General features: G+C 39.8%; 1 protein-coding gene across 1 annotated transcript; it reads right to left on the bottom strand.

The window, feature by feature from the left end:
* Positions 1-127: 127 nt before the first annotated feature.
* tfcp2 (transcription factor CP2) lies at positions 128-21396 on the bottom strand. The gene is made up of 15 exons (XM_061735340.1): positions 20821-21396; positions 16303-16454; positions 11298-11374; positions 11074-11179; positions 10812-10918; positions 9299-9451; positions 8903-9013; positions 8205-8293; positions 7983-8031; positions 6045-6138; positions 5647-5737; positions 5415-5521; positions 3469-3611; positions 1470-1521; positions 128-1366 (listed from the first exon to the last, which is right to left on the bottom strand). Exons 1-15 carry the CDS (start codon positions 20940-20942, stop codon positions 1329-1331), a joined length of 1491 nt encoding a protein of 496 aa, XP_061591324.1. The 5' UTR covers positions 20943-21396; the 3' UTR covers positions 128-1328.

Genomic DNA, 21396 nt, shown 5'->3' with positions numbered 1-21396 from the left:
AACTAGAAAGTATTGGGATATAAATTATACTAGCATTTGACTCCATCTTTTGAGAAGCTTGGATACATTAGGACATTGTTAAAAAAAAAAAAATACTGTTATTTCATTATGACTATAAAGGAACAGAAAACAACATGGCAAGTCAGCAAGTGGGTCAGTAAATTTAATAATGCTGCTGATACCGGGCAAAGACGGAAAATATCCAGCCATCAATTTAACGTTCATAGGGTTCAAGATAAACCACGCAGAGCGTTTTATGCGCAGCTCTACCGTGCCCAACAGCCCATTAGATTTATTAACATTCGGAATTGTCAACATCCAGAGAGAGAATGGTAAAATAAAATGAAAGTATGTTAAAAAGGTTATTTAAAAAATACCGTCAAATATGATTCATAATGAAAACACCATAAAACAGACAATGATCTACTTAAAAACAACATTAGGAAATGGCAAATAAACACACAAATGCCGGCCAGCTAAATAAGCTTACAGGGGAAGTAAACACAAGAAGACAGTTTGCTGGTGATGCCACAGTGAAATAACGTAGACGGTGTTTGTCACCTTTAAAGATAGACGTATACAAAAATTATCACATGCCAGTAGCCGTTTACACAAACGATAAGATTCTAACAATGTTTGAATTTCCGATCAAATCTTTTTTGTTTTTTTTTCTCCCAAAAGTAACAAACACGTTTATTTCTCAAAGGAATAACAGGTTTTATGCAGGACATTTAGAACAGTTTCCCTTACTGTCCTGGTTCTTTTTTTCAGACTAATCTTTTTTTTACCTATTTTGTTGACTGGGGTTTAATGACTGGCCTAGAATTGTAAGGGAAACTAACACGAAGAAGAGAAATCATGCTGAATTGCAGACTGAACGTAAAACTGCTGTCAGTACGAGTCTTTTTCTTTTTCCTTTGATTTTTTTTTGGTTGTTGGTTTCTGAAGAGACAAAGGGTTGGTTCTACAGCACGGAGCTTGGCATACCAGATGCTCAGCTGATAAATAACAACAGCAGCCACAGTGCCAGTGACATTTTCTCGACACACAAGCAGCGTAAGAAACTGCAACCATTAATAGTGTATAATGGCAGGGTAAGGAGGAGACCGTTGCATCACTCTTGTATCAGAGTCGCTCCCTTGAAGTAAGACAATAAGGTATAGTAAGGAGAGGGCCGGGGGCCTCAGTCGCATGTTCTTCCTAGCTGCCTCACATGCTTTTTCTCGGGGCTTCTTCATATATTCCAAAAAAGCAAGGACTACGAAGAGGGGCTGACGGCCACAGGTGCAATTAAGAGATCAAAACAAGGCTATTTTTCAGCCCAGTATTCACTTCAAGATGATGTGGTAGCCGTCACTCGTGTCGTCTGGAGAGAAAATAAAAGAAGCAGCAGGAGCTGATGTTAACGTGCGTCATCAAACAAGACTGAAGTAGAAAATTAATCAGACTTTGTTTATACACTTAAATACCTTTCATAGTGTCCAAAACAAAACATACTTCATCTTGAAAGTTCTGAATCATCTGTTGGCAAAAGATGGGATATTTAACACAGGAGAAAACCACAGACTACGTTTCTATGCAGTCAATAACACTTTTCTAACAGGAATATTAGCAATAACCCGGTTGCGCACGGCCATGTAAACACCAATAACCCTTTTGAATAACCGGAATTTGCTCATATACAGGTTTTCAGGTTAAAAACCCGAAAATGACCCCTGGGTTACTCCTTTTCTAACCCGAATATTTGGTCATGTAAACGCCTAACCCTGCGTTCACACTGAAAGCGTCACGGGCGTCATAGGCAGCCGGCTGCCATTCATTGTCTATGAAAACGCGCGTCCAGAAGCAGCGGGAGCGGCCGGAGCAGCGCGTTAATTCGAAGTTGAAAAATGTGAACTTTATGCAAATGAGCAGCGGCGACGCCGAGGCAGCGTCCAATCACACACCGGGATTCCCGAAGCAAGAAGCCTCAATGCAGATTGTATTTTCATGTACACACAAATGTACACTCATTCACATGCGTACATGAGCAGAGCTGTGCACTAACAAACTTATTTTATCAGGAATTAATATATTTCATCCAGCAAACTGACATTTTTGCTGATTTGACTGCCGTTTTTACCTGAACTGATCACGTGAAACACGTAACTGATGGTTGAGGAGCTGGATGGCCCGAACTATTTTATTTGCTACATTGATCCAATGCAAAATAATTAAAACCCGTGCTTATTAATCACAAAACACAGGTTAAACATCATGACCAAATCCGCTCCGACCCGGTGTGTCAGGATCAGCGCAGAGACTGCAGCTTCGCCTGAATTATGGTTCCGCGTTAAATCGACGGCGTAGCCGACGGCGTAGGGTCGCGGTACGGTGTGCGTCGCCGCGTACCCTACGCCGTCGGTTCTGCGTTGGTGTGACGCGGAACCATAAATCAGCCTAGGCGGATTTATGGTTCACCGGGAGCAAGGGCTCTGATGGTTGATGTTGATCCAGGACCAAACTTGTTAAGGAGCATCAAACTCACTCTTATCTACGCGGAAATAACGCTAAACTATAAAGAAGGCGTCCCAAAGTAGGATCTATGGTGAAATAGGAAACTGAAGATGTGTACGCTATATGAGTAGGCTGTTCCCACTGTTCCCTACAGTTCTGCAGAGCAGCTTCAAGCCCCGCCCACTGTAGATTTAGCCCCGCCCACTGCAGATTTAGCCCCGCCCACTGCAGGCGTCGACAGTACATGAAGCTTTCAGTGTGAACGCTCCAAACAGCGAGATGCTGGCGTCGGGAGATTTTGGACGCTTTCAGTGTGAACGCAGGGTAACGGGATATCCCCATCAAAAGGAACATGAATCTGTTTTCTGCGCATGTTCTTTTCGCAAAGAATCTTGGTCTTTTGAGTCCAGGAAGTTCTTATAAACACGGAGAAACACAAGACCAGGAGGAGACTAATCACTTCATAAATGTAATGAAAGATATGAAGATTTTGACATTTGTAGACGGTAGAAAGTACCGGGATAGTGAGATTTACAAAAAGCTGAGCGAAAAGTTGCGCGAAGCAGCATTTGTACGAACGTCACACCAGATCAAGCTCCGCTGGAAGACGCTGAAAAAAGCGAACTACAGGACAGAGAAACAAAATGACTTCTACTGGGCTGTTCATTATCTGCCGTGCTGCTGTTATTGTTGTGGATTTGGATACAGGAAGAAGAAGCGGAAATTACGGAAATTGCGTCATGACGTTCTCCATGTGTCGCTGGTTTGATCCAGATATCCCAAATGATTAATTACCATGTATACAGGGATAACCCCGTTTGATCACGCATGGAAACGGAATATTCCGAATGTTTCAGTAACCGGAATATTGACCGTAACCGGAATTTTGACTGCATGTAAATGTAGTCACAGTGAGACTACGATTTCAAAGTGAAAGCTTTAGTAAATGAATATGAAGAGAGATGACCTTACCTCGTCACTAACCAGCACATGGATGCCAGTGGGACCCTGTTTAAAGATCTGATGGATCTGTCGCGGGGAGATGCTGAAGAGCTGGGCGAGCTTCTCCGTCAGCTCCACCGCTGTGAGCTCCTCCAGGTAGATGGCATGATATACTGCAGGGGAAAACAGGAGCAATCAAAATGGCAGGTGCTATCACAGATACAAGCATGATCTGGAGAAAACTGTCTGAGAGAAAGAATTATTACAGGAATATCAGTGATGCGCGGCTAGGTTTAGATTAACGAAACGCGATTCCCCGACGTTTTCAGCCCGACACCAACTGGAACTACAAATTTTGATAGACATAATATAATACGCAACCTGCGACGCGACCCATAGTTTTTTTTCTTCCAAAAGTAAAATAAATAAAAGCTAGGCCAGTGATTTATCATCGCCTTAAGGTTATATGAACAGCAAACACAAGCGTTGATATAGAAATGTAAATCATTAGGTATAGTCTATGTCCGTCTGAGTTTTCCGGCATAAGCAAGACATTACGTCTCGCACCAGCATCATCATACGGCTATAACTTATTGCCCAGACTTAAAAAGGGCTTTCTGTTACCAATTCTTGGATATATCTGAAACATACTGTTGCTGCTACTGGCACTTGATATTAAAATAAGAGAAGCGCTTCCCTGCTCTGGGAATAATCATGGTCTGTCTTAACCTAAACGTTCAAACATTGATGATCCATCAGACCAACAATTTTTGATCTTGATTGACTTTTTCCTCAGATTTTTCCCAGACTTTACCTTTTCTATCTGTGTATCTTTTTGTTTTCAATTCCCCAGTCTTCAACTTTCCATCACCTGCTTTGTGTCGCTTGTGCTTCATCTTGGCGTCAATGAGCTAAGGATGTCTTAGTATTTATGACTTTTAGAGCATTTTCTTTCTATATACTATAAAATAGTGTTTAAATATTCATTTTCAAAGTGCTATAATTACTCTAACCGGCTCGACCCGAATATCATCATGCATATTTGTGTCAGACTCGTCACCACAGGGGAGCGCGGTCCGCCTGCGCATCACTGATGTTATGTGCAACAAACAGCAGCTTCTTATCTTTACAAAGGACTGGAGAGATGGGGAGAACAAGTGATTGACAGGTTGGTGGGATATTTCTAGTCCTGGGAGAGTGAATTGAAAAAGTCTCTGCTGGTTCCTTAATAAACTCATGCTGAAGGAAAGATGACGGGATTTACATGATCACCAGTGTCTAAGATGAGCTATTAAACTCCATCAGGTGATACTGGTAGGTGGAGATTACTGGACAAAATAATGAATGAAACTGCAGGATGAAATAATTAATCACATAAATTACATGTATTTGGCCATTAAATTATATTATTATAATAATTGTATAATATATTAATTACACTCATGAATAAAAGACCAGGACAAAATGTGAAGCAATGTTTTAAAAATGACTAATAGAGTGATCAGCTCAAGCCTGAATGAGGCAAAGAGCTTTCTGACATTTCCCATAAAAGGGAAAATCTATCTGCATTTGGTGTTGGAGTAAATAAGCTACGCCAGCTTTCAAAATACCCGTCATGCAAACCATCCTGTTTGAATGACAGCCAATAACCCCCCCTCTAAAACTGTGAAACTAAGCTTAAAAACCAGAGGTAGCAAAACTGAAGTAAACTGAGTAAAAAAAATGGAAGTTTCTTTGTGCGTGACTACAGTGTTGCACAAAACCTGCTGCTTACGAGCAGAGTCCTCCCAAAATACATAGATGCAGAATCTCCTATTTTGTTTCATCTAATGAGCATGACTGCTTTTACATTGTTATATTACTGTGAGTACTTTTGATATTCTTCCTGATATTTCTGGCTCTGTGATTCATTAGCAGTGTATTTTTAGGAGATGTATTTAAGCCGTCTGTGAAAACCTGCGTGGACATGTCCTCACCGAAGAAAGTGTTGGCAGCACCCTCTCCATTTTCGTGCTTTGGTTGTTGTTCCCGAGACTGCTGAGATTCCTGGCAAACGTATATGGTCAGCCTCGGACGAACCACCCTGCAGCCAGAGAAACAAGTCACAAACAAAGATTCCTGGGAAATTAAAAGAAAAAGAAAAATCCTTTTTGGATGACAAAGTGAATTTGAAATTCCAAAAATCGAATTTAACTGAATGCAACCCACCGTCCCTTTAGTGCATTAAAAAGTCTTATACCATCAGCTGGCCCACATATCTGAATAACATCCTCTCTGGTTAGCTTCAACAGGTCTGCCCCTGGTGCAAGAAAATAACAAATAAAAAATAGGCCAAGTGAGCAATAGAGTGTCCAGTATACGCCTCACCCCAAAAAAACCTGGAGCAGAGAGCAGCTCTGTGATGTTAGTGCACACCCCTTATATCCCCTTTATCTGATTTATTATCTGATAAATAATGTCTTTTCTAGACCCGCTCACCGTCTTCATTTTTCCTCATCTTAAAACAGAATTAAAATCCGTGTCTAGTGGCTTTAATGGAGCAGTTTAACGAGGCACAGGATGATAGTGAATAAAGGAGAGCTGCACTGGCAGCTGCTGTATTTTACCTGAGAAGTTGGTGAAGAGGCGACAGAAGGGGGAGAAGCGGTTCCTGTGCAGCCACTGCTGCGCGTCCTGCGGCGTCGCTGTCGCTAACAAGTTCTGAGGGGGGAAAAAAGAGGAAAAAAGATAAAAGGCACAATATGAATCAACAGGACACCTACAGTATGTGATTTATTGCTTGTGTTGTTCTATAAGATGTAAGTCGTTTGGGATAAAAGCATCTGCTGAATGACAGTAGTAGTAGTAGTAGTAGTAGTAGCAGCATTAGTAGCAGTTGTGGTGATAGTAGTAGTGATAGTAGTAGTGATAGTAGTAGTAGTAGTAGAAGTGATAGTAGTGATAGTAGTAGTAGTAGAAGTGATAGTAGTAGTAGTAGTAGTAGTAGTAGCAGTAGTAGTAGTAGTAGTGGTAGTAGTAGTAGTAGCAGTAGTAGTAGTAGTAGTAGTAGTAGTAGTAGTAGTAGCAGCAGCAGCAGCAGCAGTAGAAGTACCAGTAGTGATAGCAGTAGTAGTAGTAGTAGTAGTAGTAGTAGTAGCAGTAGTAGTAGTAGTAGTAGGACACAGCAACATAGTAGACTATCAGTCTGCTTTAAAAACAGTTATATGTCCAAATACTTCAGTCGGCTTGCATACTACATCATATCTGTCAAATGTAAAGTTTGAAAAGCTCATTTGAAAATTAAAAGGAACGTGAAAACAATAAATAAATGGATAAACAAGCATTTCCGATTTCTTTCAATACAATTTTTCTTTTTTAACTCAAGGGGGAAGTAATTTAATGCTGGATGTATTACATTTGATACCTCTTCATCATAAAAAATAAAATATAAGATAAATAAATAAAATGGCCCAGTGTAATCATAATGACACAAAAAATATTATTTAGAAACTGTTTTTGATTTCAATACATAATCATCATCAACCATTGGGTTTAAATCCCTCTTGCAGAGGGGTCACCTTTCTGCAGCAACCCTGCAGGTACGGAGACAGACAACCGTTCACACTCACATACACACCTACGGGCAACTTACAGCTGCCAAACAATCTAACAAACAGGTTTTTGGACAGCGGGAGCCAACCAGAGTACCACATGCAAACTCCACACAGACAGACTCCTGCCAGGAGTCCAACCAGGAACTTTCTTAATAAAACCGTCAAAAAAAAATGAGTATTACTTTATATGTCAGGCTTTAAATGGTTAACAGAACAACCTTTGGATAGAAATGTATGTATAAATCTACTTGAGAATCTTAAACAAAAGAAAAAAAAACACACACATATATTTTATATACATGTGTGTGTGTGTATATACATTATGTGTATATGTATATACACACACACAACACTTCTTAAAGTAACTATATGCAGTGACTGTGTTTCCATGCATCAATAACCCTTTTAAAACCCGAATATTAGCAATGACCCGAATTTGCACGGCCATGTAAACACCAATAACCCCTTTGAATAACCCGAATTTGCTCATATTCCGGTTTTTAAAAACCCCAATATGACCCCTGGGTTACTCCTTTTAAAACCTGAATATTTGGTCATGTAAACGCCAAACAGAATATCCCCATCAAACGGAACATGAATTTGTTTAATTAAGAGGGATTTTAAAAACCAGGTAGCCAGCTGCTCAAAAAGCCACATCTATAAAGCATGAATTATTAAACCTGTTCTGAATAAGCTGCTCCCAGTGCCAATCATCTAGACCTCATTTTTTACTTAATTCTCAACATACTCTTTTCTTTTTAGTAAATCCCAAACCCGGTGAGTGGCACCTTCAGCCAGGTTTCACTCCGCATTTATGGGAGATTCTACTGGTCTGCAGAGGTTTAACGCCCACATGTCAGTTCTGCATTTGGGTTTTTAACAAGCAGCAGCTCAGAGAGGCAGGAGAGAGGCAAACGGTGAACCGAACCCCCAAAATAATCACTAACTTACATCTGCCACCGGAACAACGGGCTCCGGCTGATGGGTTGGGGATCCATTCCTAGAAAATGGGAAAATGTAGAATACAAAAGATGATCAAATCCACATTAGCAAGAAATCTCAGCACCACTTGTTTTCCCCACAATTTAAGCACAGCTGTGTAGATCTGACTGTACACTAAATACAAGCAGCATTATTCATGAAGTATTGACAGAAATGCTGAAACACTCATACCCTTCAGCAACCGGGAAGTTATTGTGTGTGTTATTGAAGGCAGGAGATGGAGAGTTGCTGACGTATGTGACCTCAGGCCAAGGAGAGCACTGCAACACACCAGCATTTCTGTTACAAGAGGATCTAAAGACCCCACATACATTTCTACTGACGAGACATACAGTCTTTCTTTATGCACCTTACATCTCAGTCTGTCTGTTGTTGCATTATTTTGGTCTTTTCCTGGTGCTAAAATATGTCTGTGGACAAGCTGATTAAAAATTTTAACCCGAAAAGCAATACTTAACTGTTTTAAAAACTGATTAATCACCATCTGGTCACAGCTTCACTATTTATTTCCATGGAGCTTTAGATTCTTGGTTGGAGAAAGAAAGTAATCTGAGAAAATTAACCAGATCTGTGAGGAATTGTGGTGATGTTACATTTTATATTTTTGGTAATGTTACCAATAAATAGATTTATCAAGAGAATATCAATGTTTATCAATCCTGGATAGGTACAATTTTAATAGTTTTAAGTGCAATTGTCATAAAGCTTGTTATTTATGCAAACTGCATAGTTGTTTTGCCTTTTTTACATGTCCTGTTTGGAGGTAATAGTTTAATCTTTGGTGGTTCTGTAAATTCATATGTGGTGCTTTTATTTTGATCTAAGTCACAGCTTAACATTTTAAATGCTTTTCTATTGTGCTTAAATACCTCGGTGAGGATTGTGGTTTCATAGGATGGCTGGTACTTCTCCTTCTCCTGCGGCGCCCTCTTCTCCATCTTCTCCCGGTCCGTCTTCTGTTTTCTGTCCGCACCTTTGGGCTGAAATGGGTCACAGGAAGGAAACAAAGGTGGGGATCATGAACAACACTGGCGATAAAATAAATAAATAAATACATTTAAAAAACACACACCTACGGGAACAGGAAATGAGCAGTAGCTTAAGGTTTTATGATGCAATATACTGAAAACATTTACACTTTTAAAACTTTTTAATTAAAAAAGGCATCTGCACCTATCAAAACGGCATATCAGCAATGAGCTACATGAAATAAAGCGCCATAATTTGCAACGTTTTCTTTCTTGGCTCCGTTCATTTGCTCTGACCTTGAAGACTTTGACTTGGCATGAGGCGGAGTGGAGATGCTCCGTGTACTCGCCGCTCTCGTTCTCTTTAAACGTGTCGATCTGGACGCGGAAAGGGACGCCCTTCTCTCCTCCGTGCTTGCGCATGGTGAACTCTGTGCTGATGCAGTGAACCTAAAAAAGAATTAGGACTTCAATTAAACCAGTCATTCAACAGAGCTTTGCAAATCTGTTGTATTATTATATTATATCGCTATGTATTGTGGCAGCCATGTGGTGTATTGATGAAGAGACATTTTAAGACATGATGGTTAGATATAGAATCAATTTAAAGTTTCCTGGCTCCAATAAATCAATCTGCTGACAAAAGTAACTTTCAAAAGCTCTACTTATTTACACTTTTTTTGTAAAGTGGAAGCAATTCCCGTTTCTGCTGGCATGTGATCCTTCAGCCACTGCTCTTGAACCCAGACAGTATATTAAACTGATTTAATCCAACCAGTGACATCGTCAGGAACATAATGTGAAGCGTAAATATGCTAAATTCCTCATCAAGATTAACGTGTGTTTTACATTTATTCATATGTTTAAATAAAACATGTTTTACAAGGTGTCTGCATATTGTATAAAACATGAACTTTGTAAAGTCTGAAAATAACAACCAATATGTGCACTCCTCATTTACACTAACTCTAAATGTGGTCTGAGGCTGGACTGGATTAGTTCATATGCAAAAACATTTACATAACTATTACAATTTTCATGAAAATTAAAAAAACGCAACAATTTTACTCTGTAAACACTTTACACACAAATTTGTTCTGCGCATGTTTCTTTAATGAGGCCTAGTATGACCAAATAACATGTTAGATTTAAATTTCAAGAATGTTAGATTGAGACTGTGGTGAATCCCACTTTAAAAGCCACATAGACTTTAGCAAGAAACCATCCTTCCCAAAATCAAAACATCTAACTTTCTAAAACCCTTTTGCGGTTAAAACATAAGAACACAATGGGTTAAGTTGGCTGCTAAAAAGCCAATGTTTGCTAAGTGGTTGCAAACCACCCATCATGCTTAAAATCTATATGAAGATGTGTTTTTTCTTTTAAATACTAATGATAAAATACTTTCTGCACACAGACATGCTGAGTGTCAGGCTCCCATCATTTTCCCAGTCTTCCTGCTATTATTGTACTTTTTTTTTTGTGCTTATATCCACTTTTATCACATTCAGCAATCATAACTTTCAATCAGGATCTTACTTTTGAGCAAGTTGGCAAAGGTTTGACTGGTAACCAAGGGAGATACGAAACAAAACCAATGGAGAGCTCTTATTTCAGCCTCCTTCCACTGTGACCACAGAATGCTCCATCTCCATAATACCACACTGCTCCAAAATGTTGATGTTTTTTTTTTGGGGGGGGGGGGGGGGCGTTGGGGTTTGAGCATTTCACTCCCTTTCATGAACAGAAATAATTTTGCAGAGATTATAATGCTTTTTAAAAAACAAAAAGTGTTGAAAAATGATGTTACCTGGATAAAAACAGAGGTTCTCTTCAGCGGATCCCATAGGAACTCCACAGTGTTGAGCTGAGTGGGGTTTGCCCTGGGGTCGATGATGCCCACTGACATGGGGATATCTGCAGCAGATCAATATTAAATTAATCATTAAAAAAAAAAAGAGCTTTAAATGTACACCACATTCTTTTTGATATCCACATGTTTACCAATTAATCATTCAGGTACAAGTCATGAACTTTAATGTAAAAACGACTTGCTGGTGCAACATTGTCACCTAGATCCAGGATGCGATCCCCGGGCCGGTTCCAGCGCCAGCCCTCCAGCTGCTGGTGCTCCGTGTACTGAAGCCGCCGGTCATGAAACACCACACGGATAATACTCTGAAATCAATAGAGATACAGTTTTTTTTTTGTTTTACAAACAATATGAAGATGGAGGCATTTTATTCATTTTTGCATCCCCTGAATTGTGCAAGCGTTTTGCTAACCAAATATTTACCTTCACCAATTTACCAGTGATTTCAGGAAGTTCCCCAATCTTCCGATCGTCAAGCATTCTAATTTCATAGGATTGTCCTGCAATGACACAAGTTTATCAAAAAAAAAAAAGTCTCAATACCATAACAGCAGCGCAGATATACAAATGTATATGATGTATATACACTCTACAGTATTGCTAAATCACATGCACACCTTTGATACAATGGAATAAGAGCATGTTATCAACCCATGAGTATAAAAACCAAGTATCTAATATTGCAACAAACTACAAGTAATCAGGAGGTCCAAAATTATATATATATATTTTATATCCACTATATATATATATATATATATATATATATATATATATATATAGTGGATATAAAAAATCTACACATCTCTGTTCAAATGCCAGGTTTTCGTGACAAATTCTGGACAAATAATTTCACCACGTTTTCCACCTTTAATGTGACCTATAAACTATACATGCAATTGAAAAACAAACTGAAACCTTTCAGGGAGGTAAAGTAAAAATAAACAACTGATATAATGTGGTTGCATAAGTGTGTACACCCTTGTGTTCAAATTTAACCAATTACATTCAAACTCATGTTAAATTGGAGCCAGCACACACGTGTCACCAAATAAAGTGCTTCTGATCAACTCCAAATAAAGTTCAGCTGTTCTAGGAGGCTTTTCATCATATTTTTGTAGCCCCATCTTCCAGTCCCAGCCATGGTCTGCAGACAGCTTCCAAAGCATCAGAGGGATCTCATTATTCAAAGATATGAGTCAGGTGAAGGCTACAAAAGAACTTCCCAGGAATTAAATATACCATGGAACACAGTGAAGACCGTCATCATCATCAAGTGGAGAAAATATGGCACAACAGTGAGATTACCAAGAACAGGACGTCCTTCCAAAATTGATAAGACGAGAAGAAAACTGGCCATGGAAGCTGCCAAGAGGCCGACAGCAACACTGGAGGAGCTGGATGAATTTCTGGCGAGTACTGGCTGTGTAGTACACGTGACAACCATCTCCCATCTTCTTCATAAGTCTGGGCTATGGGGTAGGGTGGCAGGACGGAAGCCTTATTTTATAAAGAAAAACATCAAAACCCGGCTTAATTTTGCAAAAAGACATCTGAAATCTCCCAAACGCATGTGGGAAAATGTGTTATGGTCTGATGAAACCAATGTTGAACCTTTTGGACATAATTCCAAAAGGTATTTGGGGCTAAAATAACACTGCTCATCACCAAAAGAACACCGTACCCACAGTGAAGCATGGTGGTGGCAGCATCATGCTTTGGGGCTGTTTTTCTTCAGCTGGAACTGGGGCCTTAGTCAGGGTGGAGGGAATTATGGACAGTTCCAAATACCAGTCAGTGTCGGCACAAAACCTTCGGCCTTCTGACAAAAAGCTGAAGATGAAGAGGAACTTCATCTTTCGGTAAGACAATGACCCAAAGCACACATCTAAATCAACCACAGAATGGCTTCGCCGGAATAAGATTGAGGCTTTGGAATGAACCAGCCAGAGTCCAGACCATCGGTGGGGTGATCTGAAGAGGGCTGTGCACAGGAGATGCCCTCGCAATCTGTCAGATTTGGAGCGGTTTTGCAAAGACGAGGGGGCAAATATTGCCACATCAAGATGTGCCACGCTGATAGGCTCCTACCCAAAAAGACTGAGTGCTGTAATAAAAGCCAAAGCTGCTGCAACAAAGTATTAGTTTAAGGGTGTGCATATTTATACAACCTCGTTCTTTTACGTTTTTTATGTTATATCATTCCCCTTTAAAGGTTTCAGTTTGTTTTTCAATTGCATGTACAGGTTATAGGTCACATTAAAGGTGGAAAAGGTTGTGAAATTATTTGTCTTGCTGTCATTTTTTTACATCACGAAAACCTGGCATTTGAACAGGGGTGTGTAGACTTTTTATACCCACTATATATATATATATATATATATATATATATATATATATATATATATATATATATATATATATATATATATATATATTTTTTTTTTTTTAGTTATTAGTTATTTAGTTATTTTTAGTTATTAGTTTTTAGTTAAGTTATTTTGTGCAATTTTGCTTTCTCTGAAAGCTTTCAGTTTTAGTTCTTTATCAGCAAATGAAAGTGAGTGCAGGATCAGTTGGGTTAACTCTTACTAACTGAATATCAGCAACAAGATTCCCTGTTTCAGTTTCATCTGAAGACTTCCTTTGTGGCCTTTCGCCCGTTATCCCTGCGCCTGCTTGGGTTTTCTCTGACTATACTATTATGGCTTCCTCTCACTCCAAAAACATCAAGGTTATGATAACTGGGACTGACTGCAGACATTTGGGAGAGGTTATATTTGCATGAGTATTTCAACTCTGTGTCAACAACGCGCCACTGTAAACACATATCTTATGTCCATTGGCAGATACACGAGTAAAAGCAGGGTAAATTCAGCTGGAAATAGCCTTTGCTGCAGACTTTGCATAGGAAAATCTCCACATTGTTTTTTTACACTTGTTTTTTCATTAAGTCTGTCTTATATATTCTGGTCACAGTCACATGATAAGACTGGCGAATCAGAGAAAGATATTGAGTGACCAAGACGATTCCTTAACCAAATCTGTGCTATTACATTTTGAAAACTAAAACATGAGAAACCTAAAAATTATGAAAGTAGTGTGTGACTTATTCCTGCTCCTCTTAAAATAGTCTCATCTAAAATTATAATAAAATTTAAGGTGAGCCTATTGTTCTCACACTATAACTCAAAGTGGTGCAGCAGTTCTCTGTACTCGGCCTCCTGTCCACCACTGATACCCCCCACTACTGCAGTCATCTGGGGATTTCTATAGACGACAGGGCTGGCACTGGAATTCCCAGGTGTACAGCGTGAAGAGGAGTGGTGCGAGCACAGTGCCCTGTGGCGCTCCTGACCACCTGATCAGACAGGTGCCTCACCTCTGAAGGTGTTTGTGAGATTGTTGTGAAACTAGGGTCTGTTTATCAGGTAATCAATAATCCAGATGATTGAAGAGACGTCCACCTTAATGGGATAATGACGACTTTTGAGGACGTTTTTAATCCGATGTGCTTTTGAAAAGTGAACTGTAAATGATTTGAACACATATTTAAAAACATCAGCGGCAGTTTTAACTTCCTGGTTTGAGTTGAAGCCGCTCACGACTCCATTTATCATCTGTTTTTATTTTTTCAATTTCGAAGGATGTGTCCTTATGTGTCTGTATCTTTCTCTGATTGTCTGTATCTTTTTCTGAAAGTTTTTTTGTTTTAAGCGTGCTCCTGAGATGGGCAGAGACTGAGAAGATATTCACTGAATGCAACAAACGTTTCTTACTATGCAAGAAACTTGCATAGTAAAAAATGCACTGGATAATTCAAAGTACATGATCCCTGCGATTCCTGCTTTGTCCGGAGGTTTGTTGAAGCAGATGTATGATGGCATCTTCAACTCCAACCCTGTTACAAAACCTAAAAACTGCAGTGGGTCCTGAAAGGTGGTTGTTTCCTTACTCATTTAGGATGGTAAGAGCCTCTCCAGGACTTTCATGATGTGTGATGACAGGGTGACAGATATTTAGTCTAAGGACAGATGGATGAAATATCCATGGCACTGGAATAAGACAGGATGTCTTCCATGTAACTAGAACCTTGTCCTGGGTCAGGTTATTAAAGGTTAGAGATACGAGGTGCTGCAAAATCCCACATAGCTGCTCTGCTCAGGCGTTCAGGACTCTGGGGCTGATCCCATCTGGGCCTGCTGCCTCTCCAGTCCTCTTCACCTTAACGTTAGAGACAGGCACAATGGGGGAAGCAAAGGGGGCACCAGCATTTCCCTATTTGGTTGAAGACCAGCCCCAGGATCCATGACCACGGTGAGGTGTGACAGGGAAGCTGGATGGGAGCGGTGTTTGTGCAGGAGAGGAAGAGACTGAACTTCCTTCTGAACATCAGCGTTCAGTTCACTAGTTCTGTCCAGACTTCCACCTATCTGATCCTCATTCCTCTTCTTTTCCCCCCTTTGTTTTGCCTCGGTTTTAGCAAGTGGACTTGACAATTAAAAATAACAACACATTTGGTGTTTACAGCAAAAATGACATGGAAGGTCAGCTCCAATCATTCAAGATGCATTTGGGTTCACATTTTAACAACAGGTGTGAACACACACACACTAAGCGCTGGTGACAAGTAATTGGATTTCTCAGGACTCATGTTAATTCAAGGTCTGAATTTATGAAAACTTTAAATAGGCATTAACTCCAGACTTTTTATCTGCTTAAGTCACGAATTAACCTTTAGCCTTTTTCTACATCACAAAACACATCTGAATTTTGTTTAAGTGGCTTTAAACTGTGTGCCATCTTGATAAGTTTACAAAAGCTGAAAACAGGGTTCATACACATTTTAACCAACAAATTTCCATGACTTGGCAGCAAGTTTCCATGACTATACATGACCTCTAAAACATCAATGTATGAATGAAATATAGGAATAAAACTATGTAAAAAGTCACCACAGTGGAGATCTAATGACAATTATGGTTTTATACAAAAATCTGTTTAAACTAACACTGATATACCAGCAATATGTTGTACTATATGTAGTATATGTTTTATAGTAATGAATCTTCTAATATAACTGTAATAACTGTAATAATAACTGTTGGAGAATGTGGTCACTCGATAAGATTTGCATGATGTGCAAAATGCTCGGCACGTCACGCGTGAGAACGCGAAAGACTTTTTCGATATGAAATATTTATTGATCAATTTTAAATCTACCTTATAGGCTGTTATTACTAAATGGTATCATTAAGTGAGAAAAATAAATTCCATGACTTTTCCAAAACTTTTGGGGTGAACTTATGTTTCCAAAACTTTTCCAGACCTTGAAAATTGCATTTTCAAATACCATGACTTTTCCAGGTTTTTTCAAAACGTACGAACACAGCGCACCGCACACAGTGGCGTGGATTGTGATACTGACCTTGGTTGAGGTAGGTAAGCGTTTCATCGTGCAGTTTAACGGCGGGCGAGGTAGCTGCACACAGAACATACTGAAAGGGAAGGATCTTGTTTTCAGTCTCTGACGGCAGGTTGGACTCCTCCTGTTTGAAGATGGGGAGGGCGAGCACATCGCTGGAGAACAAAGACATGACATAAACGTCGTCAGTTAGGTGCCAAAAACATCTCACCTCACTCTGACCCACATTCATTCTTTCCCCTCCAATAATACAAACCAGGGGGAAAAAAACACTCTTAATATGCAACTTTTATGCAACTTTCACCGGGCAAAACTTGAGACTGAATGGAGAGTTATGATGTCGTTCAGCTGTGCAGCTCATTGAGTATAATGAGGGCAACAATACTAAATACCAAGGTATCCAGTCAATGTGTTATTGGTCCTCTCAACGCAGGAATTTGTGCTGCACAGGCACTTCTCAGAGCACTTTATGAGCCCGAGAGGGACACAAACACGAAGATGAACATCTCCAGCAAAGCCAAGTAGGTGAACCAGCAAAACGTTACCCTGACCTTAATTCTACAAACGATTTCAAGGTTTATTTGCATCTTGGGAGTATAACTAATCAATCACATGATATTATCACATGGTTTTATACTCGTCTCATTCAAATTGTGTCGTTCCTTGATGTAAATAGTGTTAACGCCCAAGTTAGAGTTGTGTAAATGATGCTCCCCAGAAAATCTCTTTCACCTGCAACTTAAAACTCAGACATTGAGATGTTAAGATGTGAGAGGGGAGAAGCTTTTAATCAAAGTCCTCTAGTGTGAAATTAGACAGATTTCAAATAATTTTGATCAAAATAAAAAGGTTTGCAGAAATGTATGCTAATGAATAAGGGAAGTGCAGCAAATTGCTATGGAGTCAATCAAATGCTCCAGTGGAGTTTTGATCAGGGTCTGTTCTCCATTTAATTTTCCCTCCAAGACTGTGTAGTTTTTAACTTTGTATGCACTTTAGTAATAAAACAATGCATCCAATGTTTCAAAGTACAGAACAGTACATACCCATGAACTAGGGCTGGGCGATATGGACCAAAAGTCATATCTCGATATTTTCTAGCTGAATGGCGATACTCGATATATATCGATATTTTTTCTGTGCCATAATTGGTGGTTTCCCCCAAAGCATTATAGCATAGCCTCTCTGTTAGCTTCATTTTTTCTGAGGCAAACCCTTAAAAAAAACAGTCAGTTTTAATACAAAGCCTCGTGCCAAATGTCACACAGGTACCTTTATTAACAGAGGTCTGCTCAATATCAAAATGTATAAAACAAATGAAATAAAAATAAACTGCCTGCATATATAGAATAAAAATGCTTCTTGAATAAAATAAAACAAATATCCCTTTCCTGCATAACAATTAAATTAAAATACACTGTGCAATTAATACAATGTAGACAGTAACAGGCAGACTTTTCCACTGAGGTTGACAGTTGTGCAAATAACAAAACATTTGTGCAAATCTCAAATAAAACATTCAAATCAATTTGTCACAAAATAAGCTATATCAAAATCATAAAAAAAAAAAATAAATAGATCAAATATATATATATATATTTTTTTTTAATCGATATAAACGATATTGTCTCGTACCATATCGCGTTTGAAAATATATCGATATATATTCAAATCTCGATATATCGCCCAGCCCTACCATGAACCAATTAAAAGTTTGAAGGGATTTCTCCTACTGTTGACACTCGTCACAAAACCCAACCTTACAAAACCAGTCCTATCTCTAATCGGAGGAACATCTGCAGGATCAAAGGACTAACGTCTCAGCGGGTCTAAAAAACTCAGCCATGCGTTTATCTTCACTCATATTGATTACTGCAACAGTGTCTTCACAGGCCTGCTGAAAAGTTAATCAGACAGCTGCAGCTGATCCAGAACGCTGCTGCCTGATTCTCATTAAAACTAACAAAGTGGACCAATTCACTCCAGGTCTGAAGTCCTAACACTGGCTCCCTGTGTCTCAGAGAATCAACTACAAAATACTTCTGTTACTTTATAAATCCCTGGATGGTTTAGGACCAAAATACACCAGGGACTTGTTACTGCCATATCAACCATCCAGACCTCTCAGGTCTTCTGGTCCAGGTCTGCTCTGAACCAGAACCACAACCAAACTTGGAGAAGCAGCATTCAGCTTCTATGCTCCACAGATCTAGAACAAACTTCCAGAAAACAGGAACAGGAAAGCTGAAACCCTCAGTTCCTTTAAATCAAGGTTAAAACGAATTTGTTCACAGCTCCCTTTGACTGAATTATTTAAACCTGCCCCAGGAGAGCAGGAGAAAAGATGACAGAGGAAGTTCAACAGCTATTAAAAATGTCTTAGTTATGGATCAAGTGCAAAACTCAGCTGGTGTCAGAGTTGAAGCAGGTGATACAGTCTGAAGGCAGAGGTGTATAATCCAGGTGCCGTAAAGTCAAAATCCTGTCCAGCAGTTGTTTCAACCCTCTGAAGAAGCATGTGAAGACAATGCTACAGCTATTTCTGCTGTTTGCAACATGGGAATTGGTTGTTTTTTGCAGAGGTGTTTAATCCAGGTGCCATAATGTGAAAACCCTGCTGTTTCTGGATCAGCCTGTACATTTAGAACAGGGATTTTCACTAAGGACCTACCATCTACCTGCAGAGGAGCTGGTTTAGTATTTGGTTGGAACAAATGCTGGACAGGATTTTTACTTTATGGCACCTGGATTATACACCTCTGCCCTAAGGCAGGTGTCAATGTGGAGAATCCTTACAATAAAGGTCTGCTATATAGTCCATGGGCCAGAGCCCAAAATTTCACTGGTCAGCACCACTCAAGGTGACCAAACTTACTTATGCTTTTTGAAAAGATCCATGTCTATAGATGATATTTTGGTATGGTAACCTTCCTGAGTGACAGCTGTATCATAGTTATCAGCTCATGAAGTTCAGAAAATTACATTTTACATGCTGGTGCATATCCTGGTTTACACTCATGTACAGGAAATCTGTCAATGTTTCACAATATTGTCTTCTTATCATTTTAAATGGAACCTTTTAAGCGTTCATTCAAGCTAAGATGTGAATCTTTCTGACCAACATAGAGGTCACTGTAACTCTTTAAACTATAAACAACACACATTTTTACACAATTTTTTGCCTAAATGATATACTATTTTTTATCCCTGTGTCATCTATGATATACTATCTTTTATCCCTGTGTTATCTAGGAACAACAGAGAATCAAATAGAAAAACTGGAATACTCACAGGACCATAAGGATTCAGGAAATGTCTAATATACCCCATAATATATCATTGTTACAGGTCATTGTGAGCCTTAAACAAGAAGAGCATCATTAAGCTCCTATGAAACTATAACAGCCACTGGGTTAATGTCACAAACTGGTCTTTATCATACAAATACAGGACATAAAGAACATAACAATGAGATAAAGAACCAGCTTAGTTTATAAACAAACATCTAAAATGTAATTTTCTGTAGGGGGTGGGTAACTTCATGAGCTGATAACTATGATCCAGCTGCCACTCAGGAAGGGTTATCGTACCAGACATGGAAAGATATGGAAAAACTTATTCATGCATTCATTTTCAGTAGGTTGAATTATTGTAATGGCATCTTTACAGGAATTAACCAGAAATCAATCAGGCAGCTGCAGCTGATCCAGAACGATCCGCCAGAGTCCTTACAAACACCAGGAAACTGGACCATATTACACCGGTCATGAAATCACTACACTGGCTTCCAGAGTTTAAAATCTTACTGCTGGTCTACAAAGACCGGAATGGTCTTTGACCAAAATCCATGCTTGATCTGTTAGTTCCTATGAAGCTCCCAGACCCCTGAGCTTCATCTGGATCTGTTAGTTCCTATGAAGCTCCCAGACCCCTGAGCTTCATCTGGATCTGGTTTGTTGTGGTTCCAAGAACCAGAACCAAGCAAGGTGAGGCAGCGTTCAGTTATTCTGCTCCTCACCGGTGGAACAAACTTCCTGTAGACCTGAGGTCTGCTCCAACTGTAGATCCTTTAAATCAGGACTAAAAACATTACTGTTTACTGAAGCGTACTCCTTAATTAAATACTTACCTGCTGTACTCTACTGCCCTTATTTTTAACAGATTGTGCTTTTTATTCTTTTACTTCTTTTCTTATTCTTACCTATTTGTTATTTACTGTCTAATTATGTCTTGCCGCTTTTAATGTCAATGTAAAGCACTTTGAATTACCCTGTGTTGAATTGTGCTATATAAATACATTTGCCTTGCCTTGCCTAACTTCATGAGCTGATAACTCTGATCCAGCTGCCACTCAGGAAGGTTATCATACCAGAATATCTGCTATAAACATGGATCTTTTCAAGAAATTATGAGCAAGTTTTGTCACCTTGAGTGGTGCTGATATCTGGTTCTGGAACATGCACTCCTAGCCCCAGATCTGAGTATAAAGTCAGATATGTGTGCAGATGTGTGCCCCCTCACCTCATGCTGTACGCCCCGGCCCCCAGCTCCTGGCCGATGCCGGACAGGCTGGCGTCGAAGTCCTGGACCAGTCCGGACTCGATCACCTCGTCCGTGAGGGGCAGCTTGAGAGCCCAGGCCATGGCGACGGCGGGGGGAGACCCAGACACGCTCCAGCCGAACCCGAGGACTCTTTACCAGCTCTCTCTGCCTGGAACACGTCGAGCTGCCTCAGAACATCCCGGTACCAGGAATAAGAGTTAGTGGTGGAGGAGAGATAAACTAGACACACGAGGGGACGGGAGCATGGTGAAGTGGTCACAAATATGTCACTAGTCTGGTCAATGGTGCTCTGCTCTAATCCAGCTAAATTGAATAGAGACTGAAGTTCTCTCGCGTCCCGGCTCAGACACCTCACCTTCAGGAAAACTGCGCTAATGTGTGTAAATCTAGAGTAAACATGTCTAATACCGGCTCAGCTGCAGCAACCCCGACCCCGCTACTCCTGGCTGCCGCTCATATCTGCCTTTAACCGGGGGTAAATGTGCTGGCCGAGGTCTCTGTGCTGAATGTAGTGTGTTGCTTTTGTTTGTTTAT

Source organism: Cololabis saira, chromosome 12 (genome assembly GCF_033807715.1).
Source record: "Cololabis saira isolate AMF1-May2022 chromosome 12, fColSai1.1, whole genome shotgun sequence".
NCBI lineage: Eukaryota > Metazoa > Chordata > Actinopteri > Beloniformes > Belonidae > Cololabis > Cololabis saira.
Note: the sequence above shows the minus strand (reverse complement) of the source record. Positions and strands in the feature narration are given on the sequence as shown.

What these genes read in the sequence shown, in the direction of transcription:
- tfcp2 (XM_061735340.1), bottom strand. Translation starts at nt 20,942, where the DNA reads ATGGCCTGGGCTCTCAAGCTGCCCCTCACGGACGAGGTGATCGAGTCC. An exon ending in GCCAAGTCAAAGTCTTCAAG is followed by an intron (nt 9,014 to 9,298) that starts GTCAGAGCAAAT and finishes GACCCATTTCAG; the next exon opens with CCCAAAGGTGCGGACAGAAA. An exon ending in AAACCACAATCCTCACCGAG is followed by an intron (nt 8,294 to 8,902) that starts GTATTTAAGCAC and finishes GGTGTGTTGCAG; the next exon opens with TGCTCTCCTTGGCCTGAGGT.